Consider the following 24706-nt stretch of genomic DNA (forward strand, 5'->3'; position numbering starts at 1 on the left):
GGCCATTGGCTGGGGGTGCCTGCGGGGCGAGGGCGGAGGGCAGGCAGCGCCGGCCGGGCCGGGCCTCCGGGGCTGAGCGCGGAGGCGAGCGGGAGCGCCGCGTCCCGGGCTGTTCCCGCGGGCGCCGGCTGCGCGGCCCGGCCCGGCTGCCCGGCCATGCTGTCGCGGGGGGCGGTGAGCGGGCGGGCGCTGCGTGGGGCTGTCGGGTCGCCGCCGTCCCGCGGCCTCCGCGCCTCTCCGCGGGCGCCCTCCGCCATGCCCTCCTGGGTCATAGACCGGTACGGCCCTAACGACGTGCTGCGCTTCACCAGGAACATGGTGTTCCCCACCATAAACTTCCCGAACGAGGTCATCATTAAGGTTCACGCTGCGAGCCTGAACCCCATCGACCTTAGCATGAGAAGTAAGTGCCGAGGCCGAGCGGCCGGGGCTCGCCTGGCGCGATGGCAGGGGGTGTGTGGGCTGAGGCGCCCACAGGGCCCCGGCCTCCGCCCCGGCACAGGCGACGCCAGCGGCCTGCCCCGGTGGGCACCTCGGCAGGGTCCAGAGGGCCGCTTCAAAGCACCTGCTGCCCCGAGCCCTGTGGGAAACCGCCTTCTCGAAACTATTTTTTTCAGGTTCTTAGGGAAGAATGGTACAAAAGCCATTGCCTTTCTGAAGGCGAGTATGTGTGTTGCAGGGCTAAGCTTTTAACCTGAGTGACTAAGTGCCGGCCTCCGCAGGCTTGCAGCTCACAGGTCAGCTTCCTTTTGCGAATAGTATAGCCGTGGGGGGCGGGGGTATTTCCTGACCTTCTACCCCATCCCCACCATCTGGGTGGTGGCACTCTCTGGACCAAGAGCCTAGCTCTTCCAAGGTGTCGCATTCCACCTCCTCCCACCCCCCCAAGAGGTGCTGGATTTCCCTCTGAGGTGGATGGGGCTGAAGGTCAAAGTTGCCACAAAGTTGACACGAGCAACTTAATCCAAACCATGTTGTTAGTTGACGTGCCCTTTCTTCCTGAATTGGCATCTGGGTACCTGATGTCATCTTGTCCAGGAAATCTGTATTTTTCAGTGACCAACTCTTTGTATTTGACACCTTTAATCATTTTTTTTTCCTTGGTTTCAAGGTTTGGAACAACAAGAAAAAGTTGTAGAAGACCTTATATTTCATGTGGAGAAGTGGTCTTGCATGTCAAACCAGATTCAGTAGCATATGCAGAGGTATCTGCAGGAAGCCTGCTGACAGAGCCATAATTTGTGGTTTTGGTCTCTAATAAATGGATTTTAAAAAAATCTTGGTGTATAGTTGGGGTTTGATTATGGGACATCTGCTATCTGAGGATTGCTGTTGAGCAACCCACTTGTACTGCTGGGCTTTAACTACTGTTTTGAGTCAGTGTAAAAGTATTTGGAAGAAACTACATTTTCATCCTGCTTTTGTGTCTGTTTCTTCTCAGTATTAAAGTGCTTTCTAGCATAGTAGGGCACCAAGGCAGACTTGTCAGGCATACATGCCTGAACATAGACTGTTTTTAGGCCGCGCAGAGTTACTAGATGGGCAATTCTGACAGCAGCATTTAGCTATTACTAGGGAGATGTGCCTTAGTATGTTTTACAATGACGTTCACATTGCTTTTTACAGTACTTTATTTGAAAAGACAAATTGAAAGCTTGGATGACTTTTGAATTTGTAGTCATGTGATGCTGTTGGAAAATGGAGCATATTCAGCATTTCCAGTGGACGACTTAGAATTTCTGACAGTGTTATCACATACAAAATGTTTTCCTAATGGAGAGCTATTTCATGGACAAATAAGCCAGAATAAGATTTGCTCTTTATTTGTAAAATCTGTAAAAGTATGAAATATTGCAGATTTTTTGCATGCTTAAGTTACAACAGAAGTGAGGCATATTAAGTAAACACAATGCTTCTAATTGGAATTATCCAGTTAATAATGAATGCTCAGTATGGTATGTCATGCTTCATGTTTTGCAGGTGGTTATGGTGCAACTGCATTAAATATGAAGCGGGATCCCCTGAAACTCAAAAGCATGGATACTGAATTTCCACTAACACTTGGTCGAGATGTCTCTGGTGTTGTTATGGAATGTGGACTGAATGTGTCTTATTTCAAACCCGGAGATGAGGTGATATCACCAATTTCTTCTTTTTTTTTTTTTTTTTTTTTTCTAAAGTGTATAGTTACAAGGTACTATGAGATGTTCAGCTTTCATTTTCCTCTTTAGATTTTTTTTTTTAATATTATTGAACTCTGAATGAGGCCTATCTGGCAGTAAATTCCTAGAATGCTTTCTTCTGTACCTTTTTTCTCTGAAAAACATGGTCTCTTCCAGACCTCCTTCTACAAGTTAATTTCCCTTCTGTTTTTTTAGGTTTCTGTCCCTTTCAGTGGGGGCAAGGGAGTACTGTATTTATTTATAAGTGCATATTCAAGATGCTGCTTCATTTTTGACTGAAGATAGAATTCTAACAGGAAGGGATTAGTTGGGTTTTTTTCTTGTGTAACTTAGTTAGGATAGGAACTGTGGCATCCACTTTGTGAGTCCCCACATAAATCATGATGATGTCTGCTTTCACATTTACCAATAGCTTTCACATTTTACCAGTTCTAGTACAGTAAATCTGATTTTCTCCCTGCCTCATCCCCTCCAGTCTGGGCTTTCCTGTCATGGAAGTATTTTGGGGTTATTGAAAAATTATGTCTTATACACAGTATGGTACAGTTTATTTACATAGTTCTGCAGTCCATTTGGTCTTCTGATGTTTTTTCCGTAAACAGTAAGCTAAAACTGGTTTCTGATAAATCATAGTGAAGACTTCTGCAAATTGAAAAAAAGATTTCTGTAATGAAGAAAACTTTTCGTGTAGGTACAATCATGCAGAAAGTCACAAAAATTGATAGTTGTTTTCTGTTTGGTTTTAGGTGTGGGCAGCAATTCCTCCGTGGAAACAGGGCACTCTGTCAGAATTTGTGGTAGCTAGTGGAAACGAGGTAAACATTCAAAAAATGTGGTGGACAGAAAACCAAAATTGTAAAGATTGGCATTTGTTTTCTTTAATGTCTAAGTAACTGTTTATTTATTAGTGCTTGAATTGTTTTAGACTCCAGCTAGTTATTAAAATAGTCATTAAAATTAAAATTGAAAATGTGGAATACACAATCTGCAATTCAGTAAAGCTTGTCTAAATATTTCAGTGTCACATAGGATCTTCCATGTGACTTAGATATGATTGATTTGATTTTCAGGTGTCTTTCAAGCCAAAGTGTCTCAGTCACACAGAAGCTGCCTCCTTGCCATATGTAGGTCTCACAGCATGGTCTGCAGTTAACCAAGTTGGAGGACTAAACCAAAGTAATTGTAGTGGGAAAAGGTAAGTAAATAGTTCTTGTGCTAAAACTTAAGTGTTTCGTTTTTATACTGACTACCTGCTTCTAAGACATGTCCAGCAGTGATGAGGACTGTTATACCATGACATTCACAAAATCAGCTGGCCTGAAGGTATTAGGTTCAATCTATACAACTGCTGAGAGAGAGGCTTCTTTAGAGGGAGCCTCTGACGAGGACCCTAACTGAAGTAAGTGTACCTAGTCACTTGCTGCTTGCTTCCTCTATATAGCGACTATATAGAGGTAGCCCAATGTATATCTAATGCATGGGACTATATAAAGAATGTACGGATGGTATCTAGGAATTCATAGCGAGTTTGCCTTTTTGCCTACTAGGACAGGTATCCAAATATAATACCCTCTCTGAGCTATTCTGGCATCTCACAAAAAGCCCTCTCAACCACAGAGGTGTGGTTCATTCAGTTCCTGCATGTGCGGGCTATTTGGAACAGACTGGTTTTCCAGCTTTTTTTTAAAAAAAAAAAGAGCAGGTGACTGGGTCCCATTTGACCTGTAGGCCAGAACTTTGATGGGGTCAGGAATGCAGAAGAGAAGAGGGAAACATGCAAGACCGGCAGCCAAATCAAATAGAAAAATTGGCTTTGTTTATCAGCCTGTTAATCTGACAATGGCAGATGGAGGGCAGAAGAGGAAAAATGCATTGAAAGATTGGAGCAGATACCATTTTTGTTCTGATAATTGAAATTTGCACTTACTTTGGCCTTTGAATGTTTGTGTAAATAGCAAAGTGTTCAGAATGGAAAGAAAGGCAAAAGTGAGAATACCGGAATTGAAAAATAATCATTAAAATTACGATGCTGCACTAAAAATTTAGGTCATAAAGTAACCATTGGACAGTAGGAATCCAGGTGCCTGACCTCTTATCTTGGATGTACCTGTTGTAATGCAACACATTGCAAAGGACAGTAGATTTATTGAAATTCTTCACCCGCATCTTCGAAAGGTATTTGAGTGAGTGGTGGTTCATACATCATGGTAAATTCCATCATAAAAATATCAAGTAATTGTTGGTTTTAAAGAGAAACGATGTTTTGAGAAAATGAAATTGCAAAATTTAAACCAGTTTCAAAGAGTTGTCATTGAAATTAACTTCCAGCTAGTGATAAAATTCTTGATACATTGCCTGCCTTTTTATTTTTCAGTTTTAGACTTTTTTTATTATCTTAACTTTCACGTGTAAATAGAATTAACCTGAAGATACATGTTGGTAGGCTAGTGTTGTTTAAAGTATCTTCCCAATCTTCAGGTAAGTGTTTAGATTGTTAAAAGTTAAATTCAAACTGCATTTATATTGTGTCTTTACACTTAACATTTATGTTCCCAATAAATATTTAATTACTCTGTCAGCAAAAAAAAAAATTAATGTACTTGTAAAATTATGATGTTTCCCATCTAGAAGTTTTGAATTGTAAAAACGGCAGAGAATGACTTACATGATGGTAGCTTTTTTCCCCTGAAAAATTTTTTATAGGAAAATACATAAAATACATTGAAGAGGCTGTGCAAAGGTATATTCTGTGAACTTTACATTACTCTCTCAGAGCAATAATTTCAAAATACAAGAATTTTTGTAATGTTTCTTAATTTCTTGAAATAATTTAATGTTTGGTAAGAAGTTACCTACATACGTGATTTTATGTTGATCTTTTTGTCTCCTGTAGGTGTATATAAATAGCTATGTAAAAGGGTGCATATACACACAAGAGTATGTCTTATTTTGAAACAGCAGCTGTATTCCTTGATGAAAGCTACTTCACTGACACTTCATTGCAGTGTTAAGACATCTTAGAAATAGCGAGATTTTTCGGTTAGTGTGTATTGTTTTCTTTGCCTCTTTTAAGATGGATGGGTGGGCTAACCAGAAAATCTCCTGAACAGTCCAACATCTGAGTGTATGTTTAATTGCTAAGAGTATCTGTTGCATCTGCACACACTTGTCACAGATTTTATTTTTACAAGTTACCAGAAGTGTGCTCACATTGTTCGTGATGTCTCCTGCTTCGCTGGCTCCAGTTGTTTCTCCATAACTTTTATCCTATACCGCTATTTATGTTGATATTCTTGCACAAGCTAAAAGTGAATATTCTTGTTATCCAAAATGTTCAGAATGACTCTGTTGTTTTGAAGTTCCCTGTGGACAATACCTGGAGAGCTTCTTATATGTGCCCGTGTCCTGTTTCAGTAGAAAGAGGGGCTGTGCTTGTTCAACAGTAGCTGTTAAATATCTCGCTTGCTGTATTCACAAAAAACATGATAAAACCAAACCTGACAATTTGAGGAGTTCTTGAAAATGTTTAATATTAAGTAAAGGTGGTTTATATAAATGCAGTCAATATTTTATACGTTTAAGTATGCTGGGGAGAGATGCTGAATTCTGTTACTGTAAGCTATGAAATGTACGCTCCTGGTTTATATTGTTTCAATGAAAATTTGAATGATATACCCCAAGAAAATATTTTTCTTCAAAGTGTGTGTGTTATTTCATCATTTTATCTGTTGAGAAGTACGAAGTGAGTGTAGGTTGTAAAGCTTCTTGATAGGGTAAATGCTTCTTGATACAGGAATAAATCTCAAGGACTTTTCATTGGCATAATCAAATGGAATGAGTTTTATATATATATATAATTGAGACATTCAGTAAGTGTAATATTTTTTATTTACAATGTAGCAGAATCACTGGAAATTGTTAGTTGTTTATAATCTGGAGAAAATATTAGTCCTAGATCTATACACCCACTCCCTACCCCCTGTGTCTTTTGTGGGGTGGACACACAGCTGAAACAAGTCCTGACCCTCTGTTGCCGGTTTCTGACCACACCATAGTTTGAAGCAGGGCCCAGGGACAAGGGCTAAACTCTCAAATCCCATGGTATGCTCATCTGGAGAGATCTGCTGACTGATCATTTGAACTGCTAGAGCCTCAGATGGGGCTTGGTGAATGCTGGCTTGAATTATGTGCCTCTGTCAGACAGGAGCAAAAGCCTGCGGTATGAACGTTTGTTTTGTTCTTTTGAGAAAATTGGTTCTCTTGGATCTCTGTTCACATCAAATAATTCATTAGTTTGTTCCCTTGTGCACACGCTTGTGTTAGTTTTCTCCTGAGCTCACCTTTGCAGTGGAACAGTAGTTTCTCTGATATGTTTTCTCCTGGCTGTGTTTTCCCGAGGCAATGCAAATAAAACTGCCTGCTTTGGCACTTTCCACCATACGTGGTCCTTCGTTACTGTTCTAACAGGTTCTGCACCTTCAAACGCTTCCCCACTTCCTTGTGTTGTGCCAAACAACATGTCTTGCTGTCCTCAGTGCTGTAAAAATGCTCATCTGTTGAGCTGTGGCACATGGATCTCTGCTTCAGAGGCAAACTGTGTCTGCACAGAAAAGCTTACTTGAAGACACAACGTATGGAGAGAGTTTCAATAAGTAGAAGGTTTGGTAGAAAATAGCCCATGTATAACATAGGAACAAATCAAATCTAGAAAATATTTCCACCTGAAGAATCTCAAGGGCTTTTGTTGAAAGAGAAAAGGAAAAGTCCTAGCCAAGCAGCTCCCCAGAACTGGAGATGGTACCTAAATCCCTGAGCAAAACTGTACATTTTAAAATGACAGCTTTCTCCAAAATTTGTAGTGGAATAAATGCCATTTGAGCAAGGAGTGAAATTGGAAAGGCGGTTTGACAAGATTTTTTTGAAAGGAGTTGGTTGTGACTGTGCTTTGTAAGCATAAAGATGGGCTTAATCTAGTATCTTGAGTGTGGCATCCCTGCGCCTTTTCAAGTATAATAAAATCTAAATATGAATGTTTCTTCAGGCATCTGTTGTTAGAAGCATGGTTCTGAGGATATGTGTGTTTTGGCAGATTTAAAAGCTGCAGGCATTGTGGTTTCACATTCTTAATCTGAATTTTGCGGCTTGGATCAGTGAAATAAGGAGGGAATAGAATCTGATCAGTTACCAAAGAGGAAGCATTTTAAAATGGATACTGTGACCAAAGCCAAGTCTCTTAGGTTACTTCAAAGAACTTTTTTAAACTGAGGTTCCAGAATGTGTATTATAATTTTGCACTGTTAAAAGCAATTTCCTTCAACATCCAGCACAGTGAGATTTAAAACACGAACATCACCAGCTTCTGAAGATACTGAAATTTTTCTGGCAAATGGAAGTTCTGAGAAACATGATGTTCTCCAATCCTATGCCAAGACTTCATCTTGGATCTTCCTTTTGTCCCAGAATTAGCAAATGAGTTCAAAGTCCAAGCCCTTTTTGTAATTTCAGCAGTGAGGCTTTCTTACTAATTTACTTTCTGAAGTTTAGTTATTTAGTAAAGTATCCAGATGAAAATTTTGAATAGCAATTAAGCTGCTAGCAGTAAGGTTCTCACACAACTAAACTTGCAATCATTTTTACGAAATTTAGGATAGTGTGTTCAGTTAAAATAAACTCTCACTTGCTAGTATTTCACTTTCTTGCTTGTGTGCCAGTTTGTTTCCACAACCTGGCATTTACAGGGTCTTGTTGAGATGTGTGAACTAGAAAAAAATCTTCTGCCTTTTTTCTAAAGAAAAAAACAGATACGTTAATTTAATAGAACTTGTTTACGGTGAGGCTACTTCATCGCATTTTTATCTTTCTTTTAGATAAATATGATGCAATATGGGAAAATTATGTTCCATATATTCTGAAGTTCTGAATCTCCCTAGTGATGGTAAACTATTTTTTTCTCTTAGATAACACCAATTTGTGTAAAGTGTTGGTGAATCCAATTTTTTTCTTTTAGAGATATGACACTGGAGTCTGGGAGGTGGAGTCTCTTAACTGATTTTGTCCCAAACTAAGCAATTAAGTTTGGGGAAATGAGGACAGAGGGGTTTGGGTGATAAAGGTTACTGCCTGACAGTTCCACTGCCTGGATTAGTGGAAAGCACATACAAGGAAGTCTCTTTGGCTGTGCTGTGATTACACTCTTGGGACAGGAAGCGTGATCAGCAATGTTAAGTCACATTATGGCTATCTGAAGAGTTAACCTCAAAGTAACATGGAATGATAAATACGGTCTTTTGCTTGAAATAATTGGGTGTCAGATGTGTATTGGAAGCATTAGAATACATAGTTACTGTAGAGTTTATTTAAAGAACTATTTAATACATTTTAATTTTTTCTTACAGAGTATTAATATTAGGAGCTTCAGGAGGAGTCGGTACATTCGCTATACAGGTAATATAAACCAGCATGCTGAGAATTCATCTTCAAATTATTCTATGTAAAAGAAAAAAATGGAAGGGGATTGAGGGAAGGAATAGTGAAATAGCAAGTTACTGATTGGTCTGTCTGATATTTCCAGAAGTGAAATATTTTCAGTCTTATTGCTTTTCATTTATTACATTGTATTAGTTTAAAGTAGGAAGCAGGTACTTAGAAAGAAACAAGTTGTGAGCATAGGTGGTGAAAGATTGCATTTAACCGTTTGGGTGAAGGAAATCTCCGATAGGTGTAACTTGAAGTGTGTAGCCTGTTTTCCTTATCCTTTCAGTCAGCTCTGTTGCATAAATATGAAAAGAACTTGGTGTATGAGTAGAAAAACTGATAGCGAATGTATCATTACCTGACGGTTGTAGGTGGTCAAATGATAAGAGGGGCAGCAAGCTTTTATGTGCAGTGTATGTAAAGCACAGTGGCTTAGATTAATTTTCCCTCACGGTCTTTGCCCTGCTGCCCTTTTGTCTGTCTTCACTCCAGTAGTTCTAAACTTTGGAGAGTCAACATGCTCTTTGAGTGATCCATTAATTGTGGACCATCCTCTTTTCATGCTGTCATTTAATTTGGGTATTTTGTTTCTAATCAGTGTTGTCTCATGCTGAAACATGTTTCTCTTGAGAATATGAAAAAAATATAGAAGTTGTGTGATTGTGTCACTGTGTTTCATGTTACTAGACCATAAATGTAGTGGTTTTAAACAGACTTAGGGGAGAATTTTTAGTGGTATGCTATTTGCCTGATCCTTGATAAAGCAGGTGACTAAATTAGATCAGTATGAAAGGCTGACCAGGCACTGACTAGTTGCAATTTCTACTTGATTAGTCCTGAGTAAACTAATTAATCTGGAATAAATGTAAATAAAGATTACTGTAAATGAAAAATTATATTACAGAAAAGATAAATAACTAGCAAAAATCCTTTACTTTGGTATAGCTTTTGGAGTAGGAGATAACCTCATGTTCTTCCTGTGATAAATCAAAGATGACTTCCTCCTTTTTCTTGTTATTAATATTTAAGCTATTTACAGTGAGACAGATATATGAAATACTTCATGAGCAGGTATTTAAAAATATTTAATGGCTGATCTAGTGACAGTTTTGTAGATGGGTAATTTGGACAGTACCTCTTGGTATACATTTAGCTTGCAGATTTAGATGACAAACTGAATATTTTATTTGAAGGCTTATTTATCCTGAGACCTGATATCTGTAAGTGGCATTAAAAACCCACCCTCCTTCCTCCACGCCAACTCCTCCCTCCCCAAAAACTCCATAAAAGTTGATAAATTGTAACCCTTGTTTGTCAGTGGCATGTGTGACAAGTTACCCCATGTTGGAGCACTGTCTCCCCACTCCTTACTAAAGGTGCTCATTTATTATATAACTATGACGATGCTTTGGCTTTTTAAGTTGTTCTTAAGGTTTCACTATATTTTAAACTTCGGACTTCTTTTGTTTTTTATACTTTTTTTTAGCTAGTGAAGGCCTGGGGTGCTCATGTGACAGCAGTTTGTTCTCATGATGCCAGCACACTGATGAAAAAGCTTGGAGCAGATGATGTGATTGATTACAAATCTGGAAATCTGGAACAGCAACTTAAAACATTACCCTTGTACGTGTTCGTGTTGCTTAATACTGAGATGAAGGAGTTGGCGGTCAGACCTTTTGCCTTTTCATTGCTTGATTTCAGTCTATCAGAACTCCCTTTTTTTTCCTTTCTTTTTTTCTTTTTCTTTTTTGGTCCCGTCCTGTGTGTGTCTCCCCGCTCCCTGTTTTCTAAAGCTAGACTTTGTAAAGCAAATTCATCCCAGCCCTTTTTGAATGCGATTTGCCAAGTGAGTATCCAAATCACAGATGTCACTGTAAGACTAAGCCGGTTAATTGGGCTTGTGGAAGCAAGCTCACTTTCACGTGCTTCTCTTCAATGACTGTGATTTGAACGTTTTGTCCACTTCCATCAAAGGATCTTGGAGCCTTTACAAAGCATGAGTAAGTTAAAATAAGTCTCAGAAAATCCTGTGTGAGGTTAGTAAATAGTACAGTTGACCTTCTAGAGGGAAGGACTATGTTATGAAGCAGTTAAACAACGTGCCTGAAGGTCTTTAGCCACTGTGAACTCAACTGGAGTAAATTTCTGTAACACTGAGTATGGTTGCCTCTGATAAACAGTCGCGCTTATCTTGTCACAGCAGTTATGTTTAAACTAGCTTGGGGGGGTACTGTAGAACTGAAGTCTTTTTTACTTTTGTAATCTTTCCATCTCTTTAAACTTAGTTTACCATGACTTGTATTTGAATATGGTATTTACACTAGTCTTTTTAGCTAGATTGAGTTAACTTTCTGGGAGGGGAAATCGAAGCTGTTCAGTCTATGAAAGAATCTGACTGATAACTGTGCTAAGAAGGCTGTTTAACTATCCTGTGATCATCACCAGGCCTGAGGTCAGCTGTGAGGGTACTGGTAATGTCTGCATGGGCAGGATGTGCAGTAACTAACTTAATAGTTTGCAAGCAGTGCTAAATTTGCCTTGTGCAATTCAAAACCTTAAATGCTAAAGGCCCATTCTAGCAAGTGACTTTTTAGGAGATACAGCAGCACTGTCCTAGGGTGCAGTTTTATGATATAGCTAAGCTGATCAGTCAGGTGTACTGAGAGTGATGTTCCTACTTCCCTCCCCTTTTCAGTTGTACTGACTCTTCAGACCCTATAGTGAGTTAGTTTTTCCTGGAGCATTAATTTTCATTATTTTAATTTCTCTTGTTGGCAGCTAACTGTTAGGTTGACTGAACTTTTACATGAAGCCACATCCTTAGAGGATGGGTAGGAAAACTGTCTTTCCAGAGAGAACTTTTCTATTTAATTTGCATAAAGTATTTTCCCTCTTGTTTGTAGGTTATTTAGATAGTTGTATGTGTATATACATATCTGTTGCAATCTGGAGATTGCTGGAAGTGTACAGATCAAAATGAGAATGAGCTGTGCATCTGACAGAATAGGTGCATAGCTCTCTGTTGCCCTATTCAGCCTTTACAGGCTTACGTGCTGGGATAATGGGAATGAATGCTGAAACTCTGCTGGGATAATGAAAACGAATGCTGAAACACTGGCTCGTTGCCAGAGGCTACATGTACTTATTCCATGGAGGGAAGGTTTTAGACCTTTTGCATTATTGGGTTCTATGTTGAACAGGTAGATGCAAAGAAAAGAGCTGTCAGTAGAGGTGAAGTGGCCCCAAAACAAATAAGATGGTAAAAAAAAAACTTTTTAGAAGTACATGTTTAGAATTGGGTCTCAGAAAAGATGCAAGAAGATAAATGTTAGTAGAGTAATTTATTTGTGTAACTTTGGCCACTGGAACTAACTTTCACATGAGTACAGCATGTACAGGAGATGTTCCTAGTCAGGGTGTGAGTCCAGACTACTACTGACATGCACATTGTTCAATGCTAGGACCAGACCTCAGGATGGTTCCAGTAGTCTCAGTGGGAAGGCTGAAGAGAGAGAGCTCTAGGTAGCTTTAAGCAAGTGGAGAATGTAGTTGGGTGTCTAAGACTGTGTTTTGCAGTTTAAGTTATCTAAATAGCCTGTGACTGCTGTGCCATGAATGGGCAATAACCTGTAACACTCATTGTACAATAAAGCTGGGATTTAGCTGGTCTTGGAATAAAGCTGGGATTTAGCTGGTCTTGGGACTTTCTTGCCACTGTCCTGCAGGGAGATTGTTTTATTGCATTGCGGTGACATGTAAAAATGTGAACTTGTAGCCAGTTTCTGATATGAATTAGCTTAATTATGATGAAATTATTTTTCCCATATCGTGATTTTAAACCTGTGTTTGCATGTCTGCAGATTTGATTTCATCCTAGATAATGTTGGTGGATCCACTGAGAATTGGGCTCTAGATCTCCTGAAGAAATGGTCAGGAGCAACATACGTTACCTTAGTGACACCTTTCCTGATCAATATGGACAAACTTGGAGTGGCAGATGGCATGTTACAAACAGGAGTCACTGTTGGTTCCAAAACCGTAAAGGTATTTGACAAAATCCTACATACTTTAATATCATGTATTACTCTAGTAGCTTCCTTCGTGGCTTGGATGATAGTCGTGCGGCTCATGTAGAGGCATCCTGGTGTATTTTCCTCGTACATTAAGTATACTTCAGATGCATTTTTATTCTTCCCTTCTTTCTTGCACTGAAAAAAAATATGTGTTGGGGTTGTGCTGATGGGCGTATGTGGTAGTCTGGGGTGCTGTGCTTTGAAGTTTTTATTCCTTATTGTGCTTTTCATTGTGGCCTTTTCCATATGGCCTCCCTAGTGAGTCCTGCTGACAGCTCGTGTTTCATAGTAAGCAGAGCAAATCCCTGCCTCATTGAAGTGAGGGTAATTTTGCTACTTGCTTTAGGCTGGTCAGCCTTTCTCTCAAAACATCGTTCCATGACTGATTCTCTTCATCCTATTCCAGCACAAGAGAGTAATAGAAGCGGTTGAGGGTGGCTAGAAAGTCTTTCATCTCTTTCATGTTCATGTGTCTGGATGGTGATACTGATTTTTCATGAGTGGATCTTAAAACGTTCTGCCAGTGGCCAGATCAGTGAGGCTTTTTAGAACTTTTCTTTTTCTTCTCTCAACATGTGTACTTGCTGTCCAGATGAATGCTTTTCAAGCAGTTGCTATGGTATTCCTGTAATGGCATGGTTGAATGAGATTCTAAGTCCTGCACCAATACTTTCAAAGGAAAGCTTGAAAACAAAATGAAAAGGCTGGGAAGAAATAATGCGATACTGTTTCTCAGCGTGCATGTTTCCATGATGAGGAACATTGTATGCCATGCATTAAAAAATAATCTCTCTCTGGCAGATGATGGCTCTTATTCCTGTAATGACTTACCTAGAGGAGGGGCTCTTGACTTGTGCTTGTGAGATCTTCCCAAAATGCTTTTCATGTAAGCTGCCACCTGTCATTGGACGGTGATGACTTTGGAAGATGTGATGGTGGAAAGTTTAATCACTGACACTGAGGTGGAAGGTTCTAAATGTCACATTGCTGGGTTTATTTCACCTCCTTTGTGAATGTGTGTAAACATGTAACACCGTTTCCCTCTTATGTAACAAATAATGCTGTTTCTAGCTGAGGAGGCAGGTGTTTGTTTTCTCAAGAAACTGACTTGTGCAATTGGACACACAATTCACCCTGATCCTATTGTGGTAATACAACATCCCTGTCTGTACATATAATCCATGCTTAGGTGACATTTTTTCCCAGACATTAGCATATAATTTCTGTGTCTTTTCCTTTAAGTTACTTCTCTAGTGTTTCTGGTATTAATTTAAGTTCCCTTTCCAGTTTTGTCTTACAATTTTTTAATATATTTGTGATTTTTCTTGCAGCATCTCTTTAAAGGAGTCCATTATCGGTGGGCATTTTTTATGCCAAGTGGTCCAAGTTTGGATGAAATAGCAGAACTAGTTGATTCTGGAAAGGTATGTCAGTAATGGTTATTTGGGTATTTGTGCTGAAGGAGGTGCTGTTTTACGTCAAAAATGGTGTCGTTCACAGTTAGGGAGTAAAATGTTATGAGAGTCACAGTGAGGAAAACTACTGAAGAATTGACTTGCTCCAGCTTCTAACTTCTGCCGTTTGCATGGAATTTAGGAGTTTGTAATCCTTAAGACTGTTCTGCCTTCTCCCTCTCCATCCAACCTGTTTCTAGAAACAAAGTTTACTAAGTTATGAGGAAAGAATGTCCAGTGGTAGTTTATTTTTGCCAGTGGAAATTATTTAGCACGAACTCTGGTGTTGAAAATTGTATGTTTTAAGAGGCCTTATTTGTTTCATTTGGTCAGATGGAACATGACTGTGTATCTGCACATGCAAACTTGCTTAGCCTGGATGATCAGGAGTCCTGCCCGTAATTGTGCACAGAACTAGAATGTTCAGGTTTGCAGGTCACAGATGATCTGCATTGGTAGAGCGGTGACAAGAATCTTGTGTTTCGTTATTTCAGTGCTTCAGAGTATAGTGTTTGTGCTAGTTCAGCACAGTGACTTGGAATATTGTGAGTGTTCCTAAGCTTTCGGGGAATCTCAAGTGGACTTGGGGAAAGGCATAAAGTGACAGGTTACTGTTTTTCTGATCTTTTCAGATTTATGAGCTTGTTACAAAATGTGTGCGAGAGTGAGCAGCTGATTGCCTGTTTATTGGATTGTGTGGTGCTGTAGGTCCTGGCAGTGTCCTCTTCTGGATAATTTCGTGTTGCCAAAATTCCCAGAGTAGAGAATATTGACAACTGCTGTTCATCTTTCTATGTGGTACCGAAACAAGAGGAAGCAGAGTCTGCCATGACTGCTAGTAATTCCAGTATGTGAACTGTCAGGTCATCTGTGCTCTAAATTTGTGCGTATTAGTAAAATGTAGATCTCTCTGAGTGCTGTTCCCCTTTTTTGCTATGCATTGTGTTCCAGAGTTTGGAGAAGAGTAAATAAATTGTTGTCATACTTAAGGCCTGATTGCTTCTATTTGCCACCTCAGTGATGCTATCAGAATAAAAATCTTCCTGAGTTCAGCCACTCCTATTCCTCTGTCATAACCAGTGTGCTGCTGACACAGCCAGTGGGAAGTCTGTGTTTCCTAAAAAGTTACCTGCTCATAAACAGAGGCTGCAGCAGCATGAGCTGTGGTGAAGTGTGATCCTGGTTAGAGCTTTGCACCACTCTGCATTATGTCCAGTGCTGTAGGCGTTATACCATGGTCAAGAAAGAAACCCTAGAAGATGGTCCTCATTCTGTGATGCCATCCAATCACTCTGCTAAATTCTAATTTTCTAAGAAACAGAAATGCCTTTATTTTTGTTCTTGCCTTTTGTCCTGATTTTTAGCCAGACACAGCTTATTTTCTGTTCTGCTTCTACCTTGTATGCAAAACAAATGCAGAATATGTCCACAAAAGCCTCTCGGGAAGCACCTGCTTATGCAATAGAGAGAGGGCTTAGTGGCTGTTCTTTGCCTAATAATCTGGACAGGTGAACTGTAATGCCATTTAAAATGTATGTCATACATATATGAATGTCCTGATGTACTTCTTGTTGTAAGATGATCATAGGACAAAGGTGTTTGCTTGGTCTTTAATTTTCTGTGCAAAAACAAGTCATAATGGCAGACTTGTTTATCTGCATAGTCATTATTCTAGCAGCATTTTACTTTATTTTGTAAAATGTAAACACCCATGCTATCATCAGTATTTTATAACACCAGGTGTGTTCCATTTAGACAGATGTTAACAAGAATATGACCTTTATTGTCTAGACACAAGAGTTCTTCTAAATGGACAGGTCATCTATTCAGAAGAGTAGGTGTTTGGGAAAAAAGTCAGGAGAAAATTACTGGAGGAAGCGTATCATAATTTCCCTTAGCTAAGTGAAAAGAAATGTTTATGTTTTGAATGGGAGAGAATAAGTGAGAAGTAAAAAACACAGAGCAGTAAAAGTATAGCAAGAAGACTCGGGGAGGCTAGCAAAGTGAGCTCATGTAGCTGAACTCTTAGTTTTGAGTGAATACAGTTTTGAATAATGCAGATTTCGTTATTTTGAAATTTCAGTGAATTGTCTTTTCTGTTACAGGTGTTTTAATTTTGAGATTGTATGAAGCATGAATAGGAAAGCAATTGGAGATCTCCAGAAACTGAAAGGCTTTTTTCAGGAAAGTGTAAATCATGAGGGGGGATTTAAATAAAGGAAATTAAAAGGAGCTGATGGCTTAAAGAAATGATGTTACAGTAAGTGAAGCTTTGAAGAGCACACCCCTGAAGCACTTACAAATCGTATCGATTTGCCAGTGTTTTTTCTTTTAGTCCTTTTGTGCCGACACAGATTTTCAGTTCATCATTTTCCTTTGCAAAAGCAAAATGATTCTCAATCCTTCAGTGGATAAAGAATAAGCAAAAAGGGCATTTTGGTTAAAGACACTGGGTTTTCACATGGATGATCTTTGTAGCAAGGGATAGAGATTTACAAAATGGCAGCTATGAGGAGTTCTTTTAACAGCCTTTTTTCACGGGGAGGAGAAGGAGAGGATTTGATGAGCTGGTAGCACAGGGAAGGAAACTAATTTTCCTTTTGTAATTTACCTGCACATCAGCTCAGTTCTGGGGATTGTAAAACTATTTTCAGTATGAGCTGTTTTTCTCTGCCTTGCGACTGTGCATCTTGCAAAGAGACTATTGTGAGACTAAGGGGCTGGGAGGCTGCTGCAGCAGTAGTGGGCACGGAGAAAGTCAAGTATTTCCTTGTCAAATTTTAGAGATGCTGGCTACTTTCTAAACTGCCGGGAAGTCCCTGTTGTGGGTTCAACTCCAGTTAATTACAAGCCAGGAAGGACTGGCTTTACCTGAGCTCCACCAAATTGGCTGGTGAAGCACATGTCAGAAGCAGGGGATCTCTTTCCATGGCAGAACGTTCCTGGTGAATTACAAGGTTTTCATCTTAGGACAACTGAAATCAACAGAGCCTTCAGTTCAGGACACAGGTCTGCTGGCACACTGCTGAAGCATCGTCACTGGTCTCTGCTGCCAGCATCATCACTGCAAGGCTAGTTAAGAATTGGTTTGATGTATTTGTGGTCAGTGTTGTGGATTTAACATTGAGAGTCTTGGGTTTTGCTGCTCGCTTAACGTTTTCCTCCTTTCTAAGGATCTGCCATTTAGTCCTTGGTGAAAATATACCAGACTCATGTAACTACATATATTTGTAGAAAGCCTTTAACATATAACTGAGCATTTACTTTGCCTTTTAGAAAGCCTGATGGAAGAGGACAGGCTCAAAAGACTCAGTGCGATAAGGGGGAGCACTAAGTATGTTGTACATTTCTGCTGGACCATGATAGGATGTGGGTTAACATGCTGCCGTACAGCAATGTGAAATTTTCATTTTAAATCAGTGCTATTTAAATGCAGTGCAGGTGTGTGTGTGCAGTATTTCTGGTGGCTTAATACTCTTTCCTTCAGAGCTGAGTTGCATCAGATGGGCTGATGGCTGAAAGTTGATTTTGCAGAAGGAAGGCTAAAGGACAAGTAGAGTCTCCGACCATGAAATGAATAGATCATTCTCTGTGTTGTTTGCTTTCTAGATAAATCTTACAGCACAGGCATACATAAGAAGAACAATTGCATGCCTATATGAATGTAATTTTTGTGTAGTGTATACATTTTGCTGAAGACGCTAGATTCTTTGGACTTAGCACCTGCTGTTGTGCTTTGGAGGACAGGATGCTGACTGTTCTTTGGCCCTGCTGCTGTCTTCCTGTGCAGTGCTGTACAAATCACATAACCTTTTGCTATTGTAATTTCTCTATCTACTAATGAGGGCTAATGCCCTTTATCTGCCGTTGGTTGTTTGCTCTGAGATACCCTGTCAAAATGTGGAATTCACTTGTTTTCTATTGCTAGTCTTTGCTATTTCACAAGTAAATAACACAAATGGATATGGTAATCCACGTTGACATTACTTGGGTTTTGAGTTGTTTGGGTGGCCATGATTTCAGATGGCTTACATTCCTCCTGCTAGCATAGGTTATCACAGCTTTTTGACTCTGTATCCTAACTCCTGTGTATTGATTGGCTTCCAATTCATCTTGTTACAGTTCTGCAAGTAACTTTTTCCCTGGCCCTTGTTGCACAATTGTTGCAGATTTCTTTCATCTGTATGAATATCAAACAGCTAATGTAAAGTATATGGAGTCCTTGAATGTTCTCCAAACCTGGCATCTCTACATGTGGCCATCTCTGCAGTAGTTCCAGTCTTTGTCTTTATGGCTATGCTAAGATATCTTGAGGTACCTGAGGTGACTTGCCCTTGGGTGGTGCCAGCTTTTATTCTGCCTATCTGAAAAAGGACCCTAGCATAGTGATTCTGTGCTTAAATGTCTAAATTGACTAGGGATCAGTCCTCCTCCCCACTCTCTTTAGTCACTCACACTTGTTCCAGCGACTGTCTTTCTCCATGCTAAATTGCAAAGCTTGCACTTTTTTTTAATTTTTAATTTTGTGTTTTCTTGTTGCGGTGCTTTTGCTTGCCAGGTTGGTTGGCTGGAACCCAGAGATGTTGATCAAGGAGAGGTTGCCAAAAGCTCTGTTCAGTCCTTTCTCTTCCAAAAGGAACCTCTATCTGCATTTTGTCACGGCCACCAAAAAAATCACCACTGTGATTTTTATTAAAACACATCTGCTCCTCTTCCTCCAGGACACAGTATCTTGCTTATGCTCTTTATGAAAGTGCTATGTGATTATATCATAAAGCATCTGTGAAGACGACTAATGGGAATTTTGCATACCGTGGGGTGATAGGGTTTGTATATGTAAATTCACATAAACCACAATGAGGTCTGGAAAATTTTCATCATATACCAGGTACTTAATCAAATGTGTTTCCTCAACCTGATGTAATTGCATATTCTGTAGAAAGTCAGTCCTAGTGTTCTGAGCGCTAGTCCACTAGTGTAGGATGGAATTATGTTATGTCCAGCACAGTGGTGAAATGTGGGGACAAGACAGCTCTTGTCTTTTTTGAGTTTGATTTGCTGAGACCTGGGGAGATGCAGGTCATTCATCTGTTCTTCTAATATATATGTAATATATTTACATGTAATATGCTTTCATACATAAATATATTTACTTATATATATATACATAACTGTACTAAAGTTTGTTCTGTCTTAATTATATGGTAGCATTGCCCCAGGTTGCTTTAATTACCAGCATAAATATCAGGACAACTACTTTAAACGTGACAGCTAAGGGATTCCAGAAGAATTGCTCTTTCCTTTAGTTAATAGTTTTTCAGCATGGTTAGTAGGTAACTAAACCCAGGATCTTCCTCATTTCTACTCATTTAAGCTTGGTCTAGGTTAGCACACACTACGATTCTGGTCTCGTTCCAGTTTCTTACTGCTCTTCATTGTGTTCTGTAGAAGCTGTTAATTAAGGAACTAGGGATATTTTTTTAAAGCTGCTTCTACACTCCAGACCATAGCCTGATAGCCTGCTTAACTGGGATTTATCTTGTAGCATTTTAATAACTGTAGATGATACTCATGAGTTCCTGTGGGCTGCTGTTAGAAGCTTGATGTAAAATTATGAACCTTGGCTTGGAAAACAAACAAAAACCTGGTAATACAGTTGTTGTTAAGATGACTGTGGGAGTAGACCCCAGGACACATGCCTTCCATTCCCGTGTCTTAATGCAGGACCATTCATCTTACGGCTGTATGAGACTGGACCATTTTTACTTCTGTAGGCGCTTTAGCCAGAAATACCATGTACCTGATGTCTTTTTAATGTGCTCTTAGATGAAAGTGCCTATTTTCTGAAATAACAGCTTAATCAAAAGCATAGTACTGTATAGTTGCAAAGCTACCCATACAACATGGGACCAGAGCCAGCTGTTCCAGGAGGTAAGAACCTTAATCTTTGTCTTCAGTGAGGGTTGACTGTAGAACTTAATGTTGGCAAGCAGTATGAAGCTCAGCGTACGCTGTTGCATGCCATTTTAAGGGGAAGGAAGGATGAAGGAAGGGGTGGGATTGAGACCCAAAGAGCATAGAACTTGAGTGCAGAAGAGAAGGAGATGCTCAGCTAGAGGGAAGAAATGACAGAAGCAGCAGTGTCCCAAACCAGCATTTTTTTCCATGAGATGGCAATAAAGTACAGTGTGTTTAGTATCAGGACAGGGACTATTCTTTGTAACGACTTCTGTTCAAGTCTCTTGTTGACATTGAAGGGCGACTCACTGAAGGCCAAAGGAGAGTATCAAGCTCTGCATTTGTGCTCATACACTGCATCTGGGCGTGGGTGGTAATTGCTGGAGGAAGACATCTCCTAACTCAGCTAGTGCAAATGGCAAGCAGGTCTTTCCCATCACGACAAGCCCCCAAGAGGATTTTGGTATCTGGTGGAGCACGTCGCAACTTTTGTTCTGTGCATATGCAAGTATCTTTTCCAAAGCACGTACACGAGCCATGAGCAGACCTGTGGCTGCTTACCGAGGTGTAGGTAGGGTGTGTGCAGTGGGAGGCGGCAGCTGGGTGGGAGGCACTCGGCAAAGCAAGGCTGCCCGGCGGTTTTGACACCGCCATCCTTTACAAACCTGGGGGAGAGCCAATGCACTGTCATTGCCCTTGGAGTGATAGGACTGTTCCTTTCTGCTTTGAAGTAGGCTTGCTCCGAGGGCCTCTGAGGTTTGGTTGTCTCTCTCCGGAGGATTTCAAGGCTCTAGCTCTCCCTCCAGCGGCAGGAAGCACTCCTCACTCAGCGGAGTGACTTGTTGCTAATAAACGGTCAAAGCCCATCTTCCTTCATGTTTTCTTGCTTGTCCCCTTCCTGATATATTCAGACTGTGTCTTTGCTACCACAGAAGTGGGGACTGCCAAGGGTGGTCTAGAATTTGCCATTAGCGGGAGGGTGCTCCTGCTGACCAGTCAACTCCTGCCCGTGCCTGCTCACTGCCTGCTGCGTTCAAAGCCGGATTGGCTGGGATACCACTTCTGTGCGCTATGTAGGATGGCCTTAATCAGCATCAGCAATTACTCTTTTTATTTTTCCAAACACACGAGTTCATTTCAAGAGACCTGAGATTCATTTCTATAGTATGACCTGCATCGGAGAGAATGAAGAGGAAGAAAATACCTTTCAGGCCCAATCTGTTTTCAGATAAACATTTCAATGCGCGCGCGTGTGTGTGTAATCCTTTCTGTCCCTGACTTTAGTTTAATCCCTTTTCCCTGAACAAATAGGTGTCCTCTGGCAAGGAACTGATGCGTGGTTGTAAATAGGCAGTGTTTTTATTATCCAGTTAATCTCCATTTATTATCACACATTCAACAAACAGCAGACGCTCCCCTACTTGTTTGTCTGTTCACAGGAAGAAATTTTATCTTAGTCAGTGGATTATGGTAAAGGCTGAGTGAATCACTGTGCTGCAACACGGTCAGCCCTTTCAGGGTTAGTCAAACAATGGGACTGACCAGCCAGCCAGATAAAATGTTTAATGCTCTAGATTTTCAGGATCATCAATTTAGTATTCATGTCTCTCTATAGCACTGCCTAAAGCCAGTGTTTAAATGGAGCTAGAGGTTACATCAATGTAGCAGATGGGCTTTGAGTGTGTGGTGGCTGCAATACACATGGTGTTTTTAACTGCGAGGCTGAATTTGGGGTGCCTCTGAATCCCTGTGTCACCAATTTTCAAATGCGATGCTTTGAACTTTACCTAATAGGCTGAGGACATAACATACCTCATTCTGTCAGGGTTATCAGCTGCAATCTATAATAAATGACTGCAGGTAGCAGAACACTGAAGTGTCCTGCTCTGTTTTTTATCAGTTGCTGTATGTGTTTGAAATTAACTTCTGCCTTTCCCTGGAATCCCTTGTGCTTCACACCCCTTGTGCTGCTGCACTGCTTTCTTCCCCGAATACCTTTCCCCCCTCCCAGCCTCTTGCCCTGCTAGGGTCATGTGTCCATGCTCCAGCAGGCTGCTGGGGGGTTTTCCCTTTATTTTCTCCTTACATACAAAGCTGTGCTTCAGTGAACTGCTATTAACAGTAAGTACTTGTACAAGTGTTGCACTTGTGTGTGGCTCAACAAGGTTACCGAGTTTTTCCCCAAGCTTCTGCTGTGAAAGCAAGGGCTGGTCTTCCTCAGAACAGTCACTGCTGACCAGCAGCATGTTCCTCCTGCTGGTAAGTCACAGCAGCTGCAGTTTACCCAAAGCTATTGTCTTACTCGGTGTTTTTGCTGTCCTGGGTCCACGTCCCTGACTTTGCTGATGCCCGAGACATTTCCATTCTCTGCTGGATGCTGACCAAACATGATTTTGTCTTGATCGTTCATGCCCAACGTTTCTTCCCTAGTTGAGCAGCAGAAAGGTTACACGGGATCTTTGTGGCTTCTCTAGTGCGTTACTACTCAGTTTGCTAAAGGTTTGTTAACAGAGATTGTCCTGGTAGAACAAGGAAAAGAATTTACCCAGCCTTGTACCCCACAGCATGGCAAGTTTGAGGCACATAGTGTATATATTTATTTGCACACTTTGGCTTATTCTGAGTTTTTCTTTGGAGGGGATTCACTCCTCCCTACTTTTCTGCCATGTAAAGTTTCACACTACTGCTGAGCTTGTGTTGACAAAAAAACCCAGGAGGCTCTAGTGACAAGATGAGGAGGCACTGCAGTGTAACAGATTATTGATGCCTTGGGTTACCGTTAGATAAGCAAAATCTAGTTATTGTAGTGCAATGAGTAGACTTCAAGGTAAGGCACTGTGTACGAATAAAGATAAAATTCAGAGCACTGAGAAAAAGATGTACATAAGCACGGACAACCACCAGACTGCGTTTGTTGTGCTGTTGGGGAGGATGCTGGGTGGTCAGTGCTGCTGCTTGGAAGGTGCGTATGAAAACCTTTCCTTGGTAATGCTGCACATTCACCTTTTAAGCAGCATGTCTGAATACCCAGCCCTTGCCTTGTGGTGAAAAGCAAGCAAGCCGTTTGAGAGATGGCACTGTTCTGATGCTGGCGAATTGTTTGTATCCTTATTGCTGTTGGTGTTGCTTTTCCATGTAGCAAGGTGCATGTCCGACCAGGAGAGGGCAGTTGGTTACTAGTTCTGGAGCATTCAACAACAGTGTGTGCATGCTAGTAGCTCGGGGAGGGGGGAGGGTGAAGCCTGAAGATACTTTTCCTGTAACAAAACCAGCAAGGATCCTTTTCGAGCACAGCAGATAGGGTGTTTGGATCTGTGTTATTTCAAATCTTCATCACTGCAAGAGCTAGCTGCAGAATCAGCTACTGTTAATATTTTGCTCCGATCACTGGGCTGTGTTAGCGGATCCAAGGAAGGAGACCAACCTCAGGGCAGGCAGGAGCTTTGGGAGGTCTTTCTGTACACAGATTTTATACTGGCCTTTGCAAGGCTGACTCAAAACTTGACAGTAGGCAAGTATTTTCCAGAAGCAACTAGGATTTATTTTGCCTCAGTGTACAGACAATGCTGTCTATAAAGAAAATGCTCATAGGGTTTTCAGGCTCCTTAATAATGGGTAGACTGAGTAGGGTAGTTTCACCTTCATTATTAGAAATTAAAATAATCCAGAAGGCTACTCTGCTATTTTAGCGTTAATGTTGTAGTCGATGCAAGATGGGCTTAATCATGTATGCCTGTTGGGATACACAGTGGCTGAATTTTCAAGTGTGTCTAAATGGTTCAGCAACAAATGTTTGTGGACTTTTTTTGTACTTCATTTGTGGCCAAGTCTTTTAAGGATACAGAGGCATGTACTGATGCACTAGAATCATGAGCACCTTTAAAACATCTGACCTTTTGAAAATCCTTGGGTTTAAACAAGAAAACCAGCAGAGAAAGACGAGGGGGAAAAAAATGTTCTTCCTTTTCCCCAGCATATCGCTCTCAACAACAAAGTTGAACCACAGTGTCAGCTTTTAAAGGGACTTACAGCCTTACATGGTAACTTTATTGTTAAAAGAGTCCCAGGTGAGGGCTCCAAATTGTGCTAGTAGAGGTGTTTCAAAACTTGGGCAAAGAGCAGCACGAAGTCTTTCAGGGACCTTCTGCATGCAGGAAAAAAGTTAAAAGCTAGCGACTACCTCATTTGGCAACTTCTGCCGTAAATACTATATAGAAACATCCCCCCTTTCTTCATACAGCTTCTAAGAGTGAAGAAGATACATTATTTTATTCCTAATATGACACTTTCTTTATTCTGTAGATTCAACCAGTTATCGATCAAGTCTTCTCTTTTTCTGAAGTTCCAAAGGCCTTTCTGAAATTGGAAGGAGGACATGCACGTGGGAAAACAGTGATTGATGTAATTAGTAAAAAATAAAGTATCTCTAATCATTATTCTGCTCACATCAGTCCTTTACTGGTAAATTACACTTGAACATGAGTTGGTACATAGCAACTATTTCTTCTTTAAAAGCTCACACAGTATGCAAAATTAAAAAAAAAATGTTTTAGAAGAGCCTTTT

General features: G+C 40.5%; 1 protein-coding gene across 3 annotated transcripts; it reads left to right on the forward strand.

Moving 5' to 3' along the window:
• The first annotated feature begins 37 nt into the window (after positions 1–37).
• On the forward strand, positions 38–24578 carry RTN4IP1 (reticulon 4 interacting protein 1). Of its 3 annotated transcripts, none has more exons than XM_014285448.3 (9): positions 38–403; positions 1981–2132; positions 2930–2998; positions 3254–3378; positions 8579–8627; positions 10144–10280; positions 12518–12701; positions 14062–14154; positions 14893–15173. In XM_014285448.3, the coding sequence occupies exons 1-9, from the start codon at positions 157–159 to the stop codon at positions 14917–14919; spliced, it is 1083 nt and encodes a 360-aa protein (XP_014140923.2). In that variant the 5' UTR covers positions 38–156; the 3' UTR covers positions 14920–15173. The 3 variants fall into 3 exon arrangements, with proteins under 3 accessions (XP_014140923.2, XP_027670450.2, XP_005445783.2); XM_005445726.4 differs by lacking the exon at positions 14893–15173 and adding an exon at positions 24445–24578 and having other exon boundaries at positions 132–403; XM_027814649.2 differs by lacking the exons at positions 8579–8627; positions 10144–10280; positions 14893–15173 and adding an exon at positions 24445–24578.
• The last annotated feature ends 128 nt before the right edge of the window (positions 24579–24706 follow it).

This window comes from Falco cherrug, chromosome 6 (assembly GCF_023634085.1).
Source record: "Falco cherrug isolate bFalChe1 chromosome 6, bFalChe1.pri, whole genome shotgun sequence".
In the NCBI taxonomy this organism is placed as follows: Eukaryota; Metazoa; Chordata; class Aves; order Falconiformes; family Falconidae; genus Falco; species Falco cherrug.